Here is a 20,590-nt window from a genome sequence, read left to right on the forward strand (position 1 = left end):
CCCAGGCACCCAGGCAGAGGAGAGAGGTCGCGTAACAGAGAATCTAGCCTTATGTCAGCACAGAATCTGTCTTCATGTCATAGCAGAGAATCAGGCTTCACGTCACCCACCACTGGAACAGGCCACTGTCACACATTTAGGCCCAGGCACCCAGGCAGAGGAGAGAGGTCCCGTAACAGAGAATCTGGCCTGATGTCAGCACAGAATCTGTCTTCATGTCATAGCAGAGAATCAGGCTTCACGTCACCCACCACTGGAACAGGCCACTGTCACACATTTAGGCCCCGGCACCCAGACAGAGGAGAGCGGTCCCGTAACATAGAATCTGGCCTTATGTCAGCGCAGAATCTGTCTTCATGTCATAGCAGAGAATCAGGCTTCACGTCACCCACCACTGGAACAGGCCACTGTCACACATTTAGGCCCCGGCACCCAGACAGAGGAGAGCGGTCCCGTAACAGAGAATCTGGCCTTATGTCAGCGCAGAATCTGTCTTCATGTCATAGCAGAGAATCAGGCTTCACGTCACCCACCACTGGAACAGGCCACTGTCACACATTTAGGCCCAGGCACCCAGGCAGAGGAGAGAGGTCCCGTAACAGAGAATCTGACCTTATGTCAGCGCAGAATCAGTCTTCATGTCATAGCAGAGAATCAGGCTTCACGTCACCCACCACTTGAACAGGCCACTGTCATATATTTAGGCCCAGGCACCCAGGCAGAGGAGAGAGGTCGCGTAACAGAGAATCTTGCCTTATGTCAGCACAGAATCTGTCTTCATGTCATAGCAGAGAATCAGGCTTCACGTCACCCACCACTGGAACAGGCCACTGTAACACATTTAGGCCCAGGCACCCAGGCAGAGGAGAGAGGTCGCGTAACAGAGAATCTGGCCTTATGTCAGCACAGAATCTGTCTTCATGTCATAGCAGAGAATCAGGCTTCACGTCACCCACCACTGGAACAGGCCACTGTCACACATTTAGGCCCCGGCACCCAGACAGAGGAGAGCGGTCCCGTAACAGAGAATCTGGCCTTATGTCAGCACAGAATCAGTCTTCATGTCATAGCAGAGAATCAGGCTTCACGTCACCCACCACTGGAACAGGCCGCTGTCACACATTTAGGTCCAGGCACCCAGGCAGAGGAGAGAGGTCGCGTAACAGAGAATCTTGCCTTATGTCAGCACAGAATCTGTCTTCATGTCATAGCAGAGAATCAGGCTTCACGTCACCCACCACTGGAACAGGCCACTGTCACACATTTAGGCCCAGGCACCCAGGCAGAGGAGAGAGGTCGCGTAACAGAGAATCTGGCCTTATGTCAGCACAGAATCTGTCTTCATGTCATAGCAGAGAATCAGGCTTCACGTCACCCACAGTAAACTAAAAACCAAACAAGTGGAATATTGTATCAAAAAATTTCATTTATTATAAAATATAAAAGATATGGAGAACAACAGGATGTAATACAGTACACGGAGAAGCACAAGGCCAGTCGCATCAAGAACACCACCATGGAGCTGCGCAATATAAGGCACAGATGGGTACGACCAAAACACTGGAACAGGCCACTGTCACACATTTAGGCCCCGGCACCCAGACAGAGGAGAGCGGTCCCGTAACAGAGAATCTGGCCTTATGTCAGCGCAGAATCTGTCTTCATGTCATAGCAGAGAATCAGGCTTCACGTCACCCACCACTGGAACAGGCCACTGTCACATATTTAGGCCCCGGCACCCAGACAGAGGAGAGGTTCATTTAACTTTGGGTTGCCCCGCAATATAATGGTAAAATGAAATTAAAAATAGTATTGAATGAGGAAGTGCCCTGGAGTAGAATAATATATTGTTAAGGGAAGGTAGTTAATATCTAATCTGCACAAGGGATGGACAGGTCCTGTGGGATCCATGCCTGGTTCATTTTTATGAACGTCAGCTTGTCCACATTGGCTGTAGACAGGCGGCTGCGTTTGTCTGTAATGACGCCCCCTGCCGTGCTGAATACACGTTCAGACAAAACGCTGGCCGTCGGGCAGACCAGCACCTCCAAGCATAAAAGGCTAGCTCTGGCCACGTAGACAATTTGGAGACCCAGAAGTTGAATGGGGCCGAACCATGAGTCAGTACGTGGAGGGGTGTGCACAGGTACTGTTCCACCATGTTAGTGAAATGTTGCCTCCTGCTAACACGTTCCGTATCAGGTGGTGGTGCAGTTAGCTGTGGCGTGGTGACAAAACTTTTCCACATCTCTGCCATGCTAACCCTGCCCTCAGAGGAGCTGGCCGTGACACAGCTGCGTTGGCGACCTCTTGCTCCTCCTCTGCCTTTGCCTTCGCCTTGGGCTTCCACTGGTTCCCCTGTGACATTTGGGAATGCTCTCAGTAGCGCGTCTACCAACGTGCGCTTGTACTCGCGCATCTTCCTATCACGCTCCAGTGTAGGAAGTAAGGTGGGCACATTGTCTTTGTACCGGGGATCCAGCAGGGTGGCAACCCAGTAGTCCGCACACGTTAAAATGTGGGCAACTCTGCTGTCGTTGCGCAGGCACTGCAGCATGTAGTCGCTCATGTGTGCCAGGCTGCCCAGAGGTAAGGACAAGCTGTCCTCTGTGGGAGGCGTATCGTCATCATCCTGTGTTTCCCCCCAGCCACGCACCAGTGATGGGCCCGAGCTGCTTTGGGTGCCACCCCGCTGTGAACATGCTTCATCCTCATCCTCATCCTCCTCCACCTCCTCCTCATCCTCCTCGTCCTCCAGTAGTGGGCCCTGTCTGGCCACATTTGTACCTGGCCTCTGGTGTTGCAAAAAACCTCCCTCTGAGTCACTTCGAAGAGACTGGCCTGAAAGTGCTAAAAATGACCCCTCTTCCTCCTCTTCCTCCTGGGCCACCTCCTCTTCCATCATCGCCCTAAGTGTTTTCTCAAGGAGACATAGAAGTGGTATTGTAACGCTGATAACGGCGTCATCGCCACTGGCCATGTTGGTGGAGTACTCGAAACAGCGCAACAGGGCACACAGGTCTCGAAAGGAGGCCCAGTCATTGGTGGTGAAGTGTGTCTGATCCACAGTGCGACTGACCCGTGCGTGCTGCAGCTGAAACTCCACTATGGCCTGCTGCTGCTCGCACAGTCTGTCCAGCATATGCAAGGTGGAGTTCCACCTGGTGGGTACGTCGCATATGAGGCGGTGAGCGGTAAGGCCGAAGTTACGCTGTAGCGCAGACAGGCGAGCAGCGGCAGGGTGTGAACGCCGGAAGCGCGAACAGACAGCCCGCACTTTATGCAGCAGCTCTGACATGTCGGGGTAGTTGCGAATGAACTTCTGCACCACCAAATTCAGCACATGCGCCAGGCAAGGGATGTGCGTCAAACCGGCTAGTCCCAGAGCTGCAACGAGATTTCGCCCATTATCGCACACCACCAGGCCGGGCTTGAGGCTCACCGGCAGCAACCACTCGTCGGTCTGTTGTTCTATACCCCGCCACAACTCCTGTGCGGTGTGGGGCCTGTCCCCCAAACATATGAGTTTCAGAATGGCCTGCTGACGTTTACCCCGGGCTGTGCTGAAGTTGGTGGTGAAGGTGTGTGGCTGACTGGATGAGCAGGTGGAAGAAGAGGAGGAGGAAGCTGAGTAGGAGGAGGAGGAGACAGGAGGCAAAGAATGTTGCCCTGCGATCCTTGGCGGCGGAAGGACGTGCGCCAAACAGCTCTCCGCCTGGGGCCCAGCCGCCACTACATTTACCCAGTGTGCAGTTAGGGAGATATAGCGTCCCTGGCCGTGCTTACTGGTCCACGTATCTGTGGTTAGGTGGACCTTGCCACAGATGGCGTTGCGCAGTGCACACTTGATTTTATCGGACACTTGTTTGTGCAGGGAAGGCACGGCTCTCTTGGAGAAGTAGTGGCGGCTGGGAACAACATACTGTGGGACAGCAAGCGACATGAGCTGTTTGAAGCTGTGTGTGTCCACCAGCCTAAATGACAGCATTTCATAGGCCAGTAGTTTAGAAATGCTGGCATTCAGGGCCAGGGATCGAGGGTGGCTAGGTGGGAATTTACGCTTTCTCTCAAATGTTTGTGAGATGAAGAGCTGAACGCTGCCGTGTGACATAGTTGAGATGCTTGGTGACGCAGGTGGTGGTGTTGGTGGTACATCCCATGTTTGCTGGGCGGCAGGTGCCAACGTTCCTCCAGAGGCAGAGGAAGTGGCCTAGGCGGCGGCAGCAGCAGCAGCAGAAGAGGCCGAGGCGGCGGCAGCAGCAGAAGAGGCCGAGGCGGCAGCAGCAGAAGAGGCAGCAGGGGGAGCCTGAGTGACTTCCTTGTTTTTAAGGTGTTTACTCCACTGCAGTTCATGCTTTGCATGCAGGTGCCTGGTCATGCAGGTTGTGCTAAGGTTCAGAACGTTAATGCCTCGCTTCAAGCTCTGATGGCACAGCGTGCAAACCACTCGGGTCTTGTCGTCAGCACATTGTTTGAAGAAGTGCCATGCCAGGGAACTCCTTGAAGCTGCCTTTGGGGTGCTCGGTCCCAGATGGCGGCGGTCAGTAGCAGGCGGAGTCTCTTGGCGGCGGGTGTTCTGATTTTGCCCACTGCTCCCTCTTTTGCTACGCTGTTGGCTCAGTCTCACCACTGCCTCTTCCTCCGAACTGTGAAAGTCAGTGGCACGACCTTCATTCCATGTGGGGTCTAGGACCTCATCGTCCCCTGCATCGTCTTCCACCCAGTCTTGATCCCTGACCTCCTGTTCAGTCTGCACACTGCAGAAAGACGCAGCAGTTGGCACCTGTGTTTCGTCATCATCAGAGACGTGCTGAGGTGGTATTCCCATGTCCTCATCATCAGGAAACATAAGTGGTTGTGCGTTAGTGCATTCTATCTCTTCCACCCCTGGTGAAGAGCTAGGTGGATGCCCTTGGGAAACCCTGGCAGCAGAGTCTTCAAACAGCATAAGAGACTGCTGCATAACTTGAGGCTCAGACAGTTTCCCTGATATGCATGGGGGTGATGTGACAGACTGATGGGCTTGGTTTTCATGCGCCATCTGTGCGCTTTCTGCAGAAGACTGGGTGGGAGATAATGTGAACGTGCTGGATGCACTGTCGGCCACCCAATTGACTAATGCCTGTACCTGCTCAGGCCTTACCATCCTTAGAACGGCATTGGGCCCCACCAAATATCCCTGTAAATTCTGGCGGCTACTGGGACCTGAGGTAGTTGGTACACTAGGACGTGTGGCAGAACGGCAACGTCCTCTCCCAGCACCAGAGGGTCCACTAACACCACCACGACCATGTCCACGTCCGCATCCGCGTCCCTTATTAGATGTTTTCCTCATTGTTTCCGTTCACCACAATTTTGAGAATGGCAAATTTGGGAATAGTTTTTCAACCCAGAAAAAAAAATGTGCTTTTACGGTCACTACAAATAACTTGACCAGCTAAAACAGTACAGATTTGCTTGAATAGAAATGTGAGACCTGTTTTTTTTTGCACTGTGTGACAGGTTAAGGTTTAATCACAGAATCAGACTTCTATCTGCATGGTAGCGTGTGTCTTAGGTTTTTCTGAATGACACTATCAGTACCTTCAATGTAAGATATCCTTTTTGGGATAGATTTCAAGTAGGCCTCAAATACCAGAAACTAGTTATTTTGAGAATGGCAAATTTGGGAAAAGTTTTTCAACCCAGAAAAAAAAAGGGCTTTTACGGTCGCTACAAATAACTTGACCAGCTAAAACAGTACAGATTTGCTTGAATAGAAATGTGAGACCTGTTTTTTTTTGCACTGTGTGACAGGTTATGGTTTAATCTCAGAATCAGACTTCTATCTGCACGGTATCGTGTGTCTTAGGTTTTTCTGAATGACACTATCAGTACCTTCAATGTAAGATATCCTTTTTGGGATAGATTTCAAGTAGGCCTCAAATACCAGAAACTAGTTATTTTGAGAATGGCAAATTTGGGAATAGTTTTTCAACCCAGAAAAAAAAAAGGGCTTTTACGGTCGCTACAAATAACTTGACCAGCTAAAACAGTACAGATTTGCTTGAATAGAAATGTGAGACCTGTTTTTTTTTGCACTGTGTGACAGGTTAAGGTTTAATCTCAGAATCAGACTTCTATCTGCACGGTAGCGTGTGTCTTAGGTTTTTCTGAATGACACTATCAGTACCTTCAATGTAAGATATCCTTTTTGGGATAGATTTCAAGTAGGCCTCAAATACCAGAAACTAGTTATTTTGAGAATGGCAAATTTGGGAATAGTTTTTCAACCCAGAAAAAAAAAAGGGCTTTTACGGTCGCTACAAATAACTTGACCAGCTAAAACAGTACAGATTTGCTTGAATAGAAATGTGAGACCTGTTTTTTTTTTGCACTGTGTGACAGGTTAAGGTTTAATCTCAGAATCAGACTTCTATCTGCACGGTAGCGTGTGTCTTAGGTTTTTCTGAATGACACTATCAGTACCTTCAATGTAAGATATCCTTTTTGGGATAGATTTCAAGTAGGCCTCAAATACCAGAAACTAGTTATTTTGAGAATGGCAAATTTGGGAATAGTTTTTCAAACCAGAAAAAAAAATGTGCTTTTACGGTCGCTACAAATAATTTGACCAGCTAAAACAGTACAGATTTGCTTGAATAGAAATGTGAGACCTGTTTTTTTTTTGCACTGTGTGACAGGTTAAGGTTTAATCACAGAATCAGACTTCTATCTGCACGGTAGCGTGTGTCTTAGGTTTTTCTGAATGACACTATCAGTACCTTCAATGTAAGATATCCTTTTTGGGATAGATTTCAAGTAGGCCTCATATACCAGAAACTAGTTATTTTGAGAATGGCAAATTTGGGAAAAGTTTTTCAACCCAGAACAAAAAGTGTGCTTTTACGGTCACTACAAATAACTTGACCAGCTAAAACAGTACAGATTTGGTTGAATAGAAATGTCAGGTCTATTTTTTAGGCGCTGGGTGACAGGCTCAACTTGCCCCTGATGTAGTATATGGCCAAAAAATAACCACACTGTTGATGGTTAAATGCACTTCGGTGACACAGGCTCAGCCTGCAGCTGATGTAGTATATGGCCAAAAAATAACCAGACTGTTGATGGTTAAATGCACTTCGGTGACACAGGCTCAGTCTGCAGCTGATGTAGGATATAGCACAAAATAATTACACTATTGATGGTTAAATACACTTGGTGATAGCTTGTGCTGGCGCACCACAAGTCACGAAATGGCCGCCGATCACCCCAGAAAAAAAGTGATCTAAAAACGCTCTGGGCAGCCTCAAAAAAGTGAGCAAGTCAATATTAGCACTTCAATGATCCACAGCTGCAGATCGATCACAGAATGAAGTCTTTTGGAGGAGTTAATCACTGCCTAATCTCGCCCTAACGTCGCAGCTGCAACCTCTCCCTATGCTTCAATCAGCAGAGTGACGTGCAGCGCAACGTGACCCAAGCTTATATAGAGGCTGGGTCACATGCTGCACTGGCCAATCACAGCCATGCCAATAGTAGGCAAGGCTGTGATGGCCTCTTGGGGCAAGTAGTATGACGCTTGTTGATTGGCTGCTTTGCAGCCTTTCAAAAAGCGCCAAGAAAGCGCCGAACACCGAACCCGAACACGGACTTTTACGAAAATGTTCGGGTTCGGGTCCGTGTCACGGACACCCCAAAATTCGGTACGAACCCGAACTATACAGTTCGGGTTCGCTCATTCTAATTATAACTTTTCCACGATGTGTGAATAAACCCATAATGAGCAAATGGACTATAAATTAAATCTAGATGCTTTGCTAATGCAAGATATGGCTGTTTTACGTTAAAGTTTAGAGTAACTATTTAATTGCTGGAATATTTGGTAACTGGTGGTTTAGAAGTTTACTCACAAGCATATTATCAATGGGCACCTCCTAACTGACTGCCATCAAGTGTCATACCAAGAATGCCAAGTGATTTTTCATCTTCCCCAAGATGCTGGAAATTGCACTATTAACTGTACCGCACAGGAAATATTTCATGGTCCTATCCTTTACATTTTCTGGTATAACTTATTTCTAATGAATACTGCAAGAACAGAATAAGCCGAAGCAGAAAAATAAGTTACAAGAAATAAGATCCATTTCTAAGGGGAATACCGCAAGACATTATTTTGATTAAAGATATTTATGCACATAAACCCAGCAAGCATAAATGACTGTAAATGATTGTAACACAATGCTCATTGCACTGCGAAGTGATACAGGCAGACAAGAATGCATTCCGGCTCTATGAAATATTTATATCTCAGTTCTGTAACATTAAATCAGACTTGATGCATACACGCATAGACAATTGGGTGAGGGAACTGAGCGTGGAAAAGCATTAACAGTTTAACTTTATTCTCTTGTATAGAACCGCATTATATTACCATGGTGTTTCATGTAAATCTAGAAGCCTTATGGTTAAAAAAAAAATGAGCTCTTTTGTACCGAGTTATGTGTTATGACAGTGTGGGTGAAATGAAATATTATGGTACTTCTCTGAAATATTTAAGTCAGTGACCTGGGAAGTTATATCCCAGAGACATAAGCAGGCAATATATTTCTCTTCCTCTGAAGTAAAGTTGAATATTTTATTAAAACACTAAATATACAATTGGTGGTTTAAATACATTTTGAAAGGACACAAATGTGTTGGTACAAAATTAAAGGGGTTTTCTGGGAGTGTAATATTGATGACCTATCCTCAGGATAGGTCATCAATATTAGATTGGAGGGGGTATAACACCAGCCACCCCTGCTAATCAGTAGATTCAAAGGGTTGGAGACCTCAAAAGTGCATTTCACCATCTTCACAGCATAGCAAACACAGTGATGTACATTGTATAGTGGCTGTACTTGGTCTTGCTGCCCAGCCCCATTCACTTGAATGGGACTAAGCTGCACATAGGCCATGTTACCAATGAAGTTGACGTCAATGACCTAGAGTGTTGATTAGTGTGGGTGTTGAGAATCCGACCACCATTGATCTGATATTAATGACCTATCCTAAGAATAGGTCATTGATATTTTACTCCATGAAAACCCCATTAAGTGAAGGAGGTGAGGGAGGCATTGCATATTTTACTCATATTTCTACTAAAAGGCAGCCTGTTACCAGGAAAATGCAGTGCAATCTACAGTCAGTATGTTATAGAGCAGGAGGAGCTGACATATTGCTTTATGGGAGAAGACTGTTAAATTTATTTACTGTATTTTTTCGCCCTATAAGACGCACCGAAAGACGCACTGACCCATAAGACGCACCTAAGTTTTTGAGGAGGAAAATAAGAAAAAATATATTTTTAACCAAAAGGTGTGCTTTTGGTGGGTTTTGAACTACTGGTGGTCTGTGCATGACACTATTATGGGGGATCTGTGGATGATGCACTGTTATGGGGGGATCTGTTAATGGCACTTTTATGGGGAGGGGCATCTGTGGATGTCACTGTTATGGGGTGGGGGATCTGTGGATGGCACTATTATGGGGCGGAGGATCTGTGGATGACACTGTTATGGGGGAGATCTGTGGATGACACTGCTATATATGTGTCATCCACAGATCCTCCACATAACAGTGTCCCCCAATACACCGGGCCCCGCCGCTCACAGCAGTATTTCTGAACAGTAATCCTTAACCTCTTAATAACTTTAACTAAAGTTGCGCTCTCCCCTGTATCAGCACTTACTAATAAGCATCCGGAGCAGGCAGAGCGGCTGGCAGCATTATGTCACTCACTGACGTTGCGTGCCTGCTCCGCCTGCTTCATTTATAAAGTGGGAGGAGCACGCTGCCAGCCGGTCTGCCTGCTCCGGATGCTCGTTAGTAAGTGCTGATACAGGGGAGAGCGCAACTTTGGTTAAAGTTATTAAGAGGTTAAGGATTACTGTTTAGAAATACTGCTGAGAGCGGCGGGGGCCAGGTGTCAGAGTACAGTGACTGCCCCGGCCCCGCCGCTAGTTCCCAGACTCCAGCCCCTCCTCCCTCCCCGCTGATACATCGCAGTCTGTGATGCTGCAGCACTGCAGACTGTGATGTAAAATGGCAGCATTCGCTCCATAAGACGCAGGGGCGAATGTTCTCTGAATGAGTGTGAATACAGAGCTAGCTGTCAATCACTGATCGGACCGCCCACATGGCTACTGAGCTCAGAAAGAACAGAAATTTAAATAAATTAAAATTTGTATTATATATTTTCCCACAAAACTATAAATCAATCTGTTCATCTACTCCTGCTCTATAATATGCTGCCTGCAGATTCCACTGCATTTCATGGTGACAGGTTCCCTTAAACTTAAAAGGGTTCTCCGGGCTCTACTATATTGATGACCTATCCTCAGGATAGGTCATCAATATCAGATTGGCGGGAGTCCGGCACCTCCGCCGATCAGCTTTATGAGCAGTGGTGAACAGGAAGAGAGACGGGATAAGGCACGTACGCATGTGCCATCTCCTCATACAGCTGATTAGCAGGGGTGCCGATGTTGGACCTCCACCGATCTGATATTGATTACCTATCCTGACCTAGACCTGCTTTTAGCTACAGTCATAACCAGTATATACAAACTACATCTGACAACAAAAATAAAATAAATCTCCTCTGCCCTCATGGTTGACTACCATGAATCAGTGTAGGTAACATGAATCAGCCTAGAGCCATTTTCTAGTAACTGTTGATCAATATGATAATATCGTAATATGTAAGATAACAAAACGGCACTTACTAATATAGTCATTGTTCATATTCTCTGCCATTTTATATACTTCATAAGGTATGCGTACTTGTTTTCCAAGTGTTTTGTGGAGGTCCTGTCCATAAAATGGCTGCTGATGGAGGGTCATGTGACCAGGCAACTTATTCAGTCTCTTCCACTCAAATACACTGCACCTGCATTAAACTGATATGGTGTATTTGAATGAAAAAGGCTGAGTGAGGTGTATGGAGTTATTTTTGCCTGGTCACATGACACTCCATCAGAGGCCATTTTACAGTTAGGTATCCTGTGTGGACAGCACAGGAGATTTACCCGCCAAGTAGACATGAAATATAGCAAACGACACAGAAAATCAACAAAGGCTATATTAGTAAGTGTCATAAAGTTATCTTACCTACACATTGGTGAAAAATAACCAGAAAGTGGCCAGACCCTTTAAGTTCAGAGGATATATTCTATATTATTTAATACAGAAATTTGCTTATTGATTAACACAGTAAAACCAGAAAGTCCCTTTCTACCACACCAATTATTGTGCAAAAACTAGGGATGCTATAACCACCCATACTGAGCCTGCATGTCTTATAGCATGTCTGATACAAGGGAACAGGCTAATATGTGGAAAGTATTCTTATTTCAAATATGAATTAGTAATAGTATTTGTCAGTTCATTCAGTTTCATTAAATGCAGTTGGCAAGTTTTACCTTTCTGGTACAGATTTTCATAGTAACCAAGTTCAAAGTTACTGAACTTTACAGAGGTTGTTATTTCCCGGAGAACACTGGATAGCTGCTCAGCTCTCTAGAATAGAAAGTAAAACAGCATCATCTACAAAATCCTAAAATAATAAAAATGCTACATATCAGATTACAACTTGTTAGTATAGATACAATACTCACAAAAAGTTAGAGATATTTGGCTTGTGGGTGAAGTTTTAGGATGAACCTAAAATGCACTCTGACCTTTACAGGTGAACTTAATGTGACTTTTTCTAAACTTTTAAATGCACATGTCCAACTGTTTAATGTTTCAGTACTTTTCGCGCAACTTGCTGTTCTCTAACAAGGAGTTTAACAGCAAAATTCACAACAGGTGTTTGATCCATGAATCGCCCAATAAATTTCCTGGTTCGATTAGAATTGGTATTTAAACAGTCCTCCTCATCATGCTGTTCACATTTTGACATCATGAGACCAAGACAACACCTAACAATTGATCAACAATACCTCGCCATTGTGAGGCTTCAAGCAGGATGTTCTCAGACAGAAGTGGCCACTGAGCATAGAGTGTCACAGAGTGTCATCAGCAGGTTGCAATAGAGATACAAAGAGACTGGGAGAGTCACAGAAAGGCATAGAAGTGGACGTCCTTTGTCCACATCCCATACTAATGACCTCTTCATTGTAAACAATGCCCTGCAGAACCAGATGATGAATGCCACACAACTCCAGGCACATTTAAGGGAGGTGAGAGGGACCCAAGTGTCACATCAGACCATTCAAAACTGTTTACATCACTGTGGTCTCAGTGCTAGACTACCATCAAGAGTACCTGATCACCAGCATCATTGTTTTGCATGGGCCAGGTAGCATCTACGCTGGACGAGGGACCAGTAGGCCTCAGTGCTGTTCACTGATGAAGGTTGATTCACGCTGAGCAGAAATGATGCCGCCAACGATGTTGGAGACGTCAAAGACAGGGCTATACATCAGCCACTGTTGTCACCAGACGAGCCTTTGGTGGTGGTGTTACAGAGTTGCATTTCGGCTGAAAAGTTCAACTTTGGTCTCATCTGACCAGAGCACCTTCTTCCAAATGTTTGCTTTGTCCTCTACACGGCTTGTGGAAAATTACAAACAGGACTTCTTATGGCTTGCTTTCAAAAATGGCTTCTTCTTGACACTCTTCCATAAAGGCTAGATTTGTGGAGGACACGACTAATAGTTGTCTTGTGGACAGATTTTCCCACCCATGCTGTGGATATCTCTATAGCTCCTCCACAGTGGACCATGGGCCTCTTGGCTGCTTCTCTAATTAGTGCTCTTCTTGCCTGGGCTGTCAGTTTAGGTGGACAGCCATGTCTTGGTAGGTTTGCAGTTGTGCCATACTCCTTACATTTTTGGATGATGAATTGAACAGTGCTCCGTGAGAGCTTGGGATATTTTTTTTTATAACCTAACCCTGCTTTACACTTCTCCACAACTTTATCCCTGACCTGTGTGGTGTGTTCGTGTGTGCTGTTTGATCACTAATGTCCACTAACAAACCTCTGAGGCCTTCACTGAATAGCTATAGTTATACTTAGAATAAATTATGCACAGATGAACTCTATTTGCTAATTAGGGGACTTCTGAAGGCAATTGGTCACGCTGCATTTTATTTAGGGGTATCAGAGTACAGGGGCTGAATAAAAATGCATGCCACACTTTTCAGATTTTTATTTATTAAATATTTTGAAAACCATGTATCATTTTCTATTCACACATACTTGCTACTTTGTGTTGGACTCAATATTCAACCGGTCAGAGACCGAAAATCCCTGTAGGGGTGCTACTTGACATTAGTTAAAAGTGTATACTTTATTAAATCATTATTAAAATATTGGTTCCTAACAAACCATAAACCCCACAACACTAAAACTCTCAGGTGAGGCGCTGGTTAAATGCTTATTTATTTGAGTCCCTATGACCATGTGGCAATGGGAACGTGAGTAGCTGCTCTTTATATACGCAGTTAGGGATGCTTCGATTGGGATGTATCCCTATAAGAGAGTATGAGTTGGCTCAGCCACTCTCAGTCAGTCATCTTGGAGGGTTTTTTTTCTCCAGGGTGTCATCTCAAAAGTGCATTGATGATTCACTGTGTATTTATTTATGCCCAGCTAAGCTGTGACGTGCTTGCACTTCCCAAAGAAACACACTTTTTGCAGATTGGGTAATGGATATTGTTTCTATATTCAAGGACCATAGCGCCAAACACCTGCCTAAAATCGACGCCTAACACTACTCCCCACCCGACATGTTTTGCCGCATTGCGGCGAAACATGTTGGGTGGGGAGTAGTGTTAGGCGTCGATTTTAGGCAGGTGTTTGGGGCTATGGTCCTTGAATATAGAAACAATATCCATTACCCAATCTGCAAAAAGTGTGTTTCTTTGGGAAGTGCAAGCACGTCACAGCTTATCTGGGCATAAATAAATACACAGTGAATCAGCGATGCACTTTTGAGATGACACCCTGGAGAAATAAAACTCCAAGATGACTGACTGAGAGTGGCTGAGCCAACTCATACTCTCTTATAGGGATACATCCTAATCGAAGCATCCCTAACTGCATATATAAAGAGCAGCTACTCACGTTCCCATTGCCACATGGTCATAGGGACTTAAATAAATAAGCATTTACCAGCACCTCACCTGAGAGTTTTAGTCTTGTGGGGTTTATGGTTTGTTAGGAACCAATATTTTAATAATGATTTAATAAAGTATACACTTTTAATTAATGTCAAGTAGCACCCCTACAGGGATTTTCGGTCTCTGACCAGTTGAATATTGAGGGTTACCTCCCGCGGGTCTCTACTAGGGCCCATAAGTATCATTTGTGTTGGTCTATCACATAAAATCCTGATAAAACAGATTTAAGTTTGTGGGTGTAACAGGAAAAATGTGGAAAACTTGAAGGGGTATTTACTTTTTCAAGGCACTATAAGGATTGAGCAGTTGGATTTCAACCACCAGATCATTTAGTTCTTGGGGAGGTAAGTGACTGTCAGAGGTAACTGGCATCGGCTTTCTCCCCATTCCCCGTTCAGCACTTTTATTTGTATGGGTGGGTCAGAGACACAGCTTTCCGCAAACAAAATGCACATGGCCAGCCTTACAATCATGGACAGGCAATTTTCACACAGTTCAGCACTCTGTTACTACTATGTCATCTTAAATTATCTATAATTTTGAACAAACTCAGATTAAACCCAGATCATATGTTGCCACATAGAGAAGAGATGGCTTCACATGTGATATATTTCCACTCAAGAAAGCCTTGTCATTAGAGTTGAGCGAACACCTGGATGTTCGAGTTCGAGAAGTTTGGCCGAACTTCCCGGAAATGTTCGGGTTCGGGATCCGAACCCGATCCGAACTTCGTCCCGAACCCCATTGAAGTCAATGGGGACCCGAACTTTTCGGCACTAAAAAGGCTGTAAAACAGCCCAGGAAAGGGCTAGAGGGCTGCAAAAGGCAGCAAAATGTAGTTAAATCCCCTGCAAACAAATGTGGATAGGGAAATGAATAAAAATAAAAATAAAATAAATAAAAATTAACCAACATCAATTGGAGAGAGGTCCCATAGCAGAGAATCAGGCTTCATGTCAGCAGAGAATCAGTCTTCATGTCATAGCAGAGAATCAGGCTTCACGTCAGCCAAAACTGGAACAGTCCATTGTCATATATTTAGGCTCCGGCACCCAGACAGAGGAGAGAGGTCCCATAACAGAGATTCAGGCTTCATGTCAGCAGAGAATCAGTCTTCATGTCATAGCAGAGAATCAGGCTTCACGTCAGCCAAAACTGGAACAGTCCATTGTCATATATTTAGGCCCCGGCACCCAGACAGAGGAGAGAGGTCCCATAACAGAGATTCAGGCTTCATGTCAGCAGAGAATTAGGCTTCATGTCACCCAAAACTGGAAAAGTCCATTGTCAGATATTTTGGCCCCGGCACCCAGACAGAGGAGAGAGGTCCCATAGCAGAGATTCAGGCTTCATGTCATAGCAGAGAATCATGCTTCACGTCACCCAAAACTGGAACAGTCCATTGTCAGATATTTAGGCCCTGGCACCAGGGGCGTAGCTAAAGGCTCATGGGCCCTGGTGCAAGAGTTAGGCTTGGGCCCCCCTTCCCTCAGTGCTTTGTGTGTGTTCTTATGCAGAACAAGGGTCTTTGGGCCCCCTCAGTCTCCTGGGCCCGGTAGCGACTGCTACCTCTGCACCCCCTATAGCTACGCCCCTGCCTGGCACCCAGACAGAGGAGAGAGGTCCCATAGCAGAGATTCAGGCTTCATGTTATAGCAGAGAATCATGCTTCACGTCACCCAAAACTGGAACAGTCCATTGTCAGATATTTAGGCCCTGGCACCCAGACAGAGGAGAGAGGTCCCATAGCAGAGATTCAGGCTTCATGTCATAGCAGAGAATCATGCTTCACGTCACCCAAAACTGGAACAGTCCATTGTCAGATATTTAGGCCCTGGCACCCAGACAGAGGAGAGAGGTCCCATAGCAGAGATTCAGGCTTCATGTCATAGCAGAGAATCATGCTTCACGTCACCCAACACTGGAACAGGCCACTGTCATATATTTTTAGGCCCCGGCACCCAGACAGAGGAGAGGTTCATTCAACTTTGGGTTGCCCCGCAATATAATGGTAAAATGAAAATAAAAATAGGATTGAATAAGGAAGTGCCCTGGAGTACAATAATATATGGTTAAGGGGAGGTAGTTAATGTCTAATCTGCACAAGGGATGGACAGGTCCTGTGGGATCCATGCCTGGTTCATTTTTATGAACGTCAGCTTGTCCACATTGGCTGTAGACAGGCGGCTGCGTTTGTCTGTAATGACGCCCCCTGCTGTTCTGAATACACGTTCAGACAAAACGCTGGCCGCCGGGCAGGCCAGCACCTCCAAGGCATAAAAGGCTAGCTCTGGCCACGTGGACAATTTGGAGACCCAGAAGTTGAATGGGGCCGAACCATCAGTCAGTACGTGGAGGGGTGTGCACACGTACTGTTCCACCATGTTAGTGAAATGTTGCCTCCTGCTAACACGTTCCGTATCAGGTGGTGGTGCAGTTAGCTGTGGCGTGTTGACAAAACTTTTCCACATCTCTGCCATGCTAACCCTGCCCTCAGAGGAGCTGGCCATGACACAGCTGCGTTGGCGACCTCTTGCTCCTCCTCTGCCTTCGCCTTGGGCTTCCACTTGTTCCCCTGTGACATTTGGGAAAGCTCTCAGTAGCCCGTCTACCAATGTGCGCTTGTACTCGCGCATCTTCCTATCACGCTCCAGTGCAGGAAGTAAGGTGGGCACATTGTCTTTGTACCGGGGATCCAGCAGGGTGGCAACCCAGTAGTCCGCACACGTTAAAATGTGGGCAACTCTGCTGTCGTTGCGCAGGCACTGCAGCATGTAGTCGCTCATGTGTGCCAGGCTGCCCAGAGGTAAGGACAAGCTGTCCTCTGTGGGAGGCGTATCGTCATCGTCCTGCGTTTCCCCCCAGCCACGCACCAGTGATGGGCCCGAGCTGCGTTGGGTGCCACCCCGCTGTGAACATGCTTCATCCTCATCCTCCTCCACCTCATCCTTGTCCTCCTCGTCCTCCAGTAGTGGGCCCTGTCTGGCCACATTTGTACCTGGCCTCTGCTGTTGCAAAAAACCTCCCTCTGAGTCACTTCGAAGAGACTGGCCTGAAAGTGCTAAAAATTACCCCTCTTCCTCCTCCTCCTCCTCCTGGGCCACCTCCTCTTCCATCATCGCCTTAAGTGTTTTCTCAAGGAGACATAGAAGTGGTATTGTAACGCTGATAACGGCGTCATCGCCACTGGCCATGTTGGTGGAGTACTCGAAACAGCGCAACAGGGCACACAGGTCTCGCATAGAGGCCCAGTCATTGGTGGTGAAGTGGTGCTGTTCCGCAGTGCGACTGACCCGTGCGTGCTGCAGCTGAAACTCCACTATGGCCTGCTGCTGCTCGCACAGTCTGTCCAGCATGTGCAAGGTAAAGTTCCACCTGGTGGACACGTCGCATATGAGGCAGTGAGCGGGAAGGCCGAAGTTACGCTGTAGCGCAGACAGGCGAGCAGCGGCAGGATGTGAACGCCGGAAGCGCGCACAGACGGCCCGCACTTTATGCAGCAGCTCTGACATGTCGGGGTAGTTGTGAATGAACTTCTGCACCACCAAATTCAGCACATGCGCCAGGCAAGGGATGTGCGTCAAACCGGCTAGTCCCGGAGCTGCAACGAGATTTCGTCCATTATCGCACACCACCAGGCCAGGCTTGAGGCTCACCGGCAGCAACCACTCGTCGGTCTGTTGTTCTATACCCTGCCACAACTCCTGTGCGGTGTGGGGCCTGTCCCCCAAACATATGAGTTTCAGAATGGCCTGCTGACGTTTACCCCAGGCTGTGCTGAAGTTGGTGGTGAAGGTGTGTGGCTGACTGGATGAGCAGGTGGAAGAATAGGAGGAGGAAGCAAAGTAGGAGGAGGAGGCAACAGGAGACAAAGAATGTTGCCCTGCGATCCTTGGCGGCGGAAGGACATGCGCCAAGCAGCTCTCTGCCTGGGGCCCAGCCGCCACTACATTTACCCAGTGTGCAGTTAGGGAGATATAGCGTCCCTGGCCGTGCTTACTGGTCCACGTATCTGTGGTTAGGTGGACCTTGCCACAGATGGCGTTGCGCAGTGCACACTTGATTTTATCGGATACTTGGTTGTGCAGGGAAGGCACGGCTCTCTTGGAGAAGTAGTGGCGGCTGGGAACAACATACTGTGGGACAGCAAGCGACATGAGCTGTTTGAAGCTGTCTGTGTCCACCAGCCTGAATGACAGCATTTCATAGGCCAGTAGTTTAGAAATGCTGGCATTCAGGGCCAGGGATCGAGGGTGGCTATGTGGGAATTTACGCTTTCTCTCAATGCTTGTGAGATGGAGAGCTGAACGCTGCCATGTGACATGGTTGAGATGCTTGGTGATGGAGGTGGTGGTGGTGTTGGTGGTACATCCTCTGTTTGCTGGGCAGCAGGTGCCAACGTTCCTCCAGAGGCGGCAGCAGCAGAAGAGGAGGGAGAGGCCGAGGCGGCAGCAGCAGAAGAGGTAGCAGGGGGAGCCTGAGTGAGTTCCTTGTTTTTAAGGTGTTTACTCCACTGCAGTTCATGCTTTGCATGCAGGTGCCTGGTCATGCAGGTTGTGCTAAGGTTCAGAACGTTAATGCCTCGCTTCAGGCTCTGATGGCACAGCGTGCAAACCACTCGGGTCTTGTCGTCAGCACATTGTTTGAAGAACTGCCACGCCAGGGAACTCCTTGAAGCTGCTTTTGGGGTGCTGGGTCCCAGATGGCGGTGGCCAATAGCAGACGGACTCTCTTGGCGGCGGGTGTTCTGCTTTTGCCCACTGCTCCCTCTTTTGCTACGCTGTTGGCTCGGTCTCACCACTGCCTCTTCCTCCGAATTCTGAAAGTCAGTGGCACGACCTTCATTCCATGTGGGGTCTAGGACCTCATCGTCCCCTGCATCGTCTTCCACCCAGTCTTCCTCCCTGACCTCCTGTTCAGTCTGCACACTGCAGAAAGACGCAGCAGTTGGCACCTGTGTTTCGTCATCATCAGAGACGTGCTGAGGTGGTATTCCCATTTCCTCATCATTAGGAAACATAAGTGGTTGTGCGTTAGTGCATTCTATCTCTTCCACCCCTGGGGAAGGGCTAGGTGGATGCCCTTGGGAAACCCTGCCAGCAGAGTCTTCAAACAGCATAAGAGACTGCTGCATAACTTGAGGCTCAGACAGTTTCCCTGATATGCATGGGGGTGATGTGACAGACTGATGGGCTTGGTTTTCATGCGCCACCTGTGCGCTTTCTGCAGAAGACTGGGTGGGAGATAATGTGAACGTGCTGGATCCACTGTCGGCCACCCAATTGACTAATGCCTGTACCTGCTCAGGCCTTACCATGCTTAGAACGGCATTGGGCCCCACCAAATATCGCTGTAAATTCTGCTGGCTACTGGGACCTGAGGTAGTTGGTTCACTAGGACGTGTGGCTGTGGCAGAACGGCCACGTCCTCTCCCAGCACCAGAGGGTCCACTAACACCACCACGACCATGTCCGCGTCCGCGTCCCTTACTAGATGTTTTCCTCATTGTTACCGTTCACCACAATAAGAAAAAAATTATTTGGCCCAATGTATTGAATTCAAATTCAGGCCTTTTTTTACAGGCACCTAACACTATCTGGCTATCTATTTAGGTACCGTATTACGCTAATACAGGCACAACAGTAACGACAGATTTAGCTGAATATAAATTGTAGGCCTAGTATTTAGGCGCTGGATGACAGGTATCCCTTTTACGGACAGAATTAGACTTGGAGATGCACGGTAGCATGTGAAGTTATTGAGGATGACCCTATCCGCACCTTCAATCTAATATACCCTTTAATGGATAGATTCAACCTTGGCCTGATAGTAGTTCCCTAAATTTGTGGTTTCTGCTCTAAGTTGGGAATTGTATTTCAACCCAGAACAAAAACTGTGCTTTGGCAGACACTAAATAGATTGACCAGCCACAGCAGTATCAACAGATTTAGCTGAATATAAATTGTAGGCCTAGTATTTAGGCGCTGGATGACCGGTATACGTTTACGGACAGAATTAGACTTGGAGATGCACGGTAGCGTGTGAAGTTATTGAGGATGACCCTATCCGCACCTTCAATCTAATATACCCTTTTATGGATAGATTTAAAGTTGGCCTGATACAGCAGAAACCACTGATTTAGGGAATTGCTAAGTTGGGAATTGTATTCAATCCAGAACAAAAACTATGCTTTGGCGGACACTAAATGAATTGACCAGCCTCAGCAATAAACACAGATTTAGCTGAATATAAATTTTAGGCCTATTATTTAGGCGCTGGGTGACAGGTATACGTTTACGGACAGAATTAAACTTGGAAATGCACGGTAGCGTGTGAAGTTATTGAGGATGACCCTATCCGCACCTTCAATCTAATATACCCTTTTATGGATAGATTTAAAGTTGGCCTGATACAGCAGAAACCACTGATTTAGGGAATT

At 47.0% G+C, this 20,590-nt stretch overlaps 1 protein-coding gene across 1 annotated transcript in view; it reads right to left on the minus strand.

Annotated features, from left to right (window-relative positions):
- The window catches only part of AOAH (acyloxyacyl hydrolase), a 181,277-nt gene that overhangs the window by 33,654 nt on the left and 127,033 nt on the right, over nt 1-20,590 (minus strand). The window contains exon 19 of the mRNA XM_040433272.1: nt 11,445-11,541. Within this exon, the coding sequence (XP_040289206.1) occupies nt 11,445-11,541 (97 nt within the window). The remainder of the gene's footprint in view (nt 1-11,444; nt 11,542-20,590) is intronic.

This window comes from Bufo bufo, chromosome 5 (genome assembly GCF_905171765.1).
Source record: "Bufo bufo chromosome 5, aBufBuf1.1, whole genome shotgun sequence".
Classification (NCBI taxonomy): Eukaryota; Metazoa; Chordata; class Amphibia; order Anura; family Bufonidae; genus Bufo; species Bufo bufo.